The 2,138-nt window shown below is 39.9% G+C and overlaps 1 protein-coding gene across 1 annotated transcript in view; it reads right to left on the bottom strand.

Annotated features, from left to right (window-relative positions):
- The window catches only part of usp33 (ubiquitin specific peptidase 33), a 22,118-nt gene that overhangs the window by 9,615 nt on the left and 10,365 nt on the right, over positions 1 to 2,138 (bottom strand). The window contains exons 8-9 of the mRNA XM_014013002.1: positions 1,094 to 1,207; positions 825 to 903 (exon numbers count right to left, since the gene is read on the bottom strand). Of these exons, the coding sequence (XP_013868456.1) occupies positions 825 to 903; positions 1,094 to 1,207 (193 nt within the window). The remainder of the gene's footprint in view (positions 1 to 824; positions 904 to 1,093; positions 1,208 to 2,138) is intronic.

Genomic DNA, 2,138 nt, shown 5'->3' with positions numbered 1-2,138 from the left:
ATATATACGTATATGACTCCCCTGGCAGGCTACATGGGAGTCACCCCGCAGGCCTTGAGTTTGACACGTGTCCTACAAGGTCAAACGTTGATTTTTTTTGTCTAAAATGAATGAAACAAATAAAACTGCTAAATAAAATAAAGCTATACTTCCTAATCGGTTTTTCCAAAGCTGATCTGTTCTCAAATTACAAACAACAACCAGTCCCCCCCACCCCCCACTCGTTCCGGCCGATTCTGGACGCCCAAAACCCAAAACCAAAGCACTCATGAAAGTGTTATTAAACCCAACAAACCTGAGAAATCCAATCTCCTCCTTCAAACAACATTAACGCTCCTCTCTCGGTTGCTTATCTTTATTCATAGCAATGCTAAATTCAAGGCTGCGCGGCTCAGCGTGGCGACAAATGAATATTCCTTTCCCAACTCCTTTTAAAAGAAACTTCAGCGAGCCAAAGGGAGAGAAGGAAAAATCTTCATCTCACTGTTCGGCCTTATAAAAAGTCTTACTCCAACCTTTAAGTCAGCCTTACTTTAAAAAAAACACCTTAGATCCAATCAGTAATTGCCCCTCAGGCGTAATTTGTAAAGGAAAGTACGACTGTTTTAATTAAAAACCAACTCTGGAAAAGTAAGATAACTGCGTTCCAGCAAAGGGGGAGAAGAAATATAAAAGATTATAAGGTTCAAAACACACAAAAATGATTATAATGAATGTTTTATAGAGATTTACAACATGCTGCAGAAAAAGTAAACCTCACAGAGACCTAACGTTTTATTTATATGACGAAAAAAAGAAATTACACGTTCGTTTCATCATCTCACCTGCTGAGAATACCCTCGAAACATGGGGTTTACAGATTTGATTCCTTGGAACAAGTTGGTTGGAACCACATAGGAGGGTCTGCAACGTGAAGAAAACATAAATACAAAGTAAAGCTGTGGTGTGATTCATCGTGAAAGGATCAATTTAAAGTTGCTTTTCCCATCTCAGTGTTTATCATTTAAGGGTGCGGCATGCATTAAAAGTGACATCTAGTGTGGAGCGAGCAGAATATTTACCTCAAATTCATACATTTATAAAAAAAGCCAACCTGTTCTTGTGCCACAGCTCTGACACCAGCTTCTGATAGCTTTTGCAGAGAGCCGGCTTCTTGTCCGTTCGGATCAGGCCGCCACATTCCAGAAAAAACTGCGTCAAGGGCGGACTGCAACAAGACAGGATATATTATATACGTTGGCAAAAAGGCACTGACAACTTTTAGTTTGATGCTTTTAAATGGAGGAGATTTAATTGACACAAAATGTGGAGAGAGAAAATAGGGCGACGTGTTCTTTTACTGTGATGGAGCTGATGACCTGACAGTAACCGAGACGAGCAGTGCTCACACTAACAAAAGTTTCAGGAAGTGCTCCTCCTCCTGCAGCTGCGTGACTCAGATCCTTCTATTTTTGGAATCTTATTTAGATAACAAATTCTGACTCGCATCTGTACAAACTCTGACTTCTCCTCAGGAAAAAAACACAGGATTTTCAAACATTAACAGTTTTAGAAAGAAGGAAAAGCAAAGCTCCTGTTAAGCTCTATAATATTCCCACTACAATAACAAACCATTAAAGATGGTGTCAGGTTCGAAATAAAACAAAGAAAATGTTTAAAAAAATAACAGACTGAGATGTGTCAGAACAGAAAGAGGAAAGAGGTGTTAATTGTAGCAGAAGAGCCCACAGGGAGCTACAAACGGCCATTTCTGGCTTTTCAAATGGTGCAGTGCACCAATCCTCCCTCAGCCATCAATCTCCCAAACCAACAGAGCCGTGGTTATTCCTCTCAGTCTGCATAAAGTGGGCAGGCAGTGAATAAAATAGCAAATGGCCACAGGAGGGAAAAAAAGAAGAGGAGTGCTGAATGTGTGATGATTGGGATGAAAGTAGCAGGGAGTTTAAAGGGATCCATGATTAGTTGTAACATTAGACTTTTTTTAATAAACATATAATTTAACTGTAAAATAAAGACTGTAAAAATACTGTAGGATGTTCGGTTTTATCATTTATTACACGGGCGGGGACATTTTGTTTACACACAAAGCATTCTGGGTAAATGGTGACGTAGATAGGTCCTCGGTGCGAGGCTGCTAG

The sequence above is a fragment of the Austrofundulus limnaeus genome, unplaced genomic scaffold (genome assembly GCF_001266775.1).
Source record: "Austrofundulus limnaeus strain Quisiro unplaced genomic scaffold, Austrofundulus_limnaeus-1.0 Scaffold97, whole genome shotgun sequence".
Taxonomy (NCBI): Eukaryota; Metazoa; Chordata; class Actinopteri; order Cyprinodontiformes; family Rivulidae; genus Austrofundulus; species Austrofundulus limnaeus.
The sequence above is the reverse complement of the archived record's forward strand: the minus strand, read 5'-3'. Positions and strand labels throughout refer to the sequence as shown.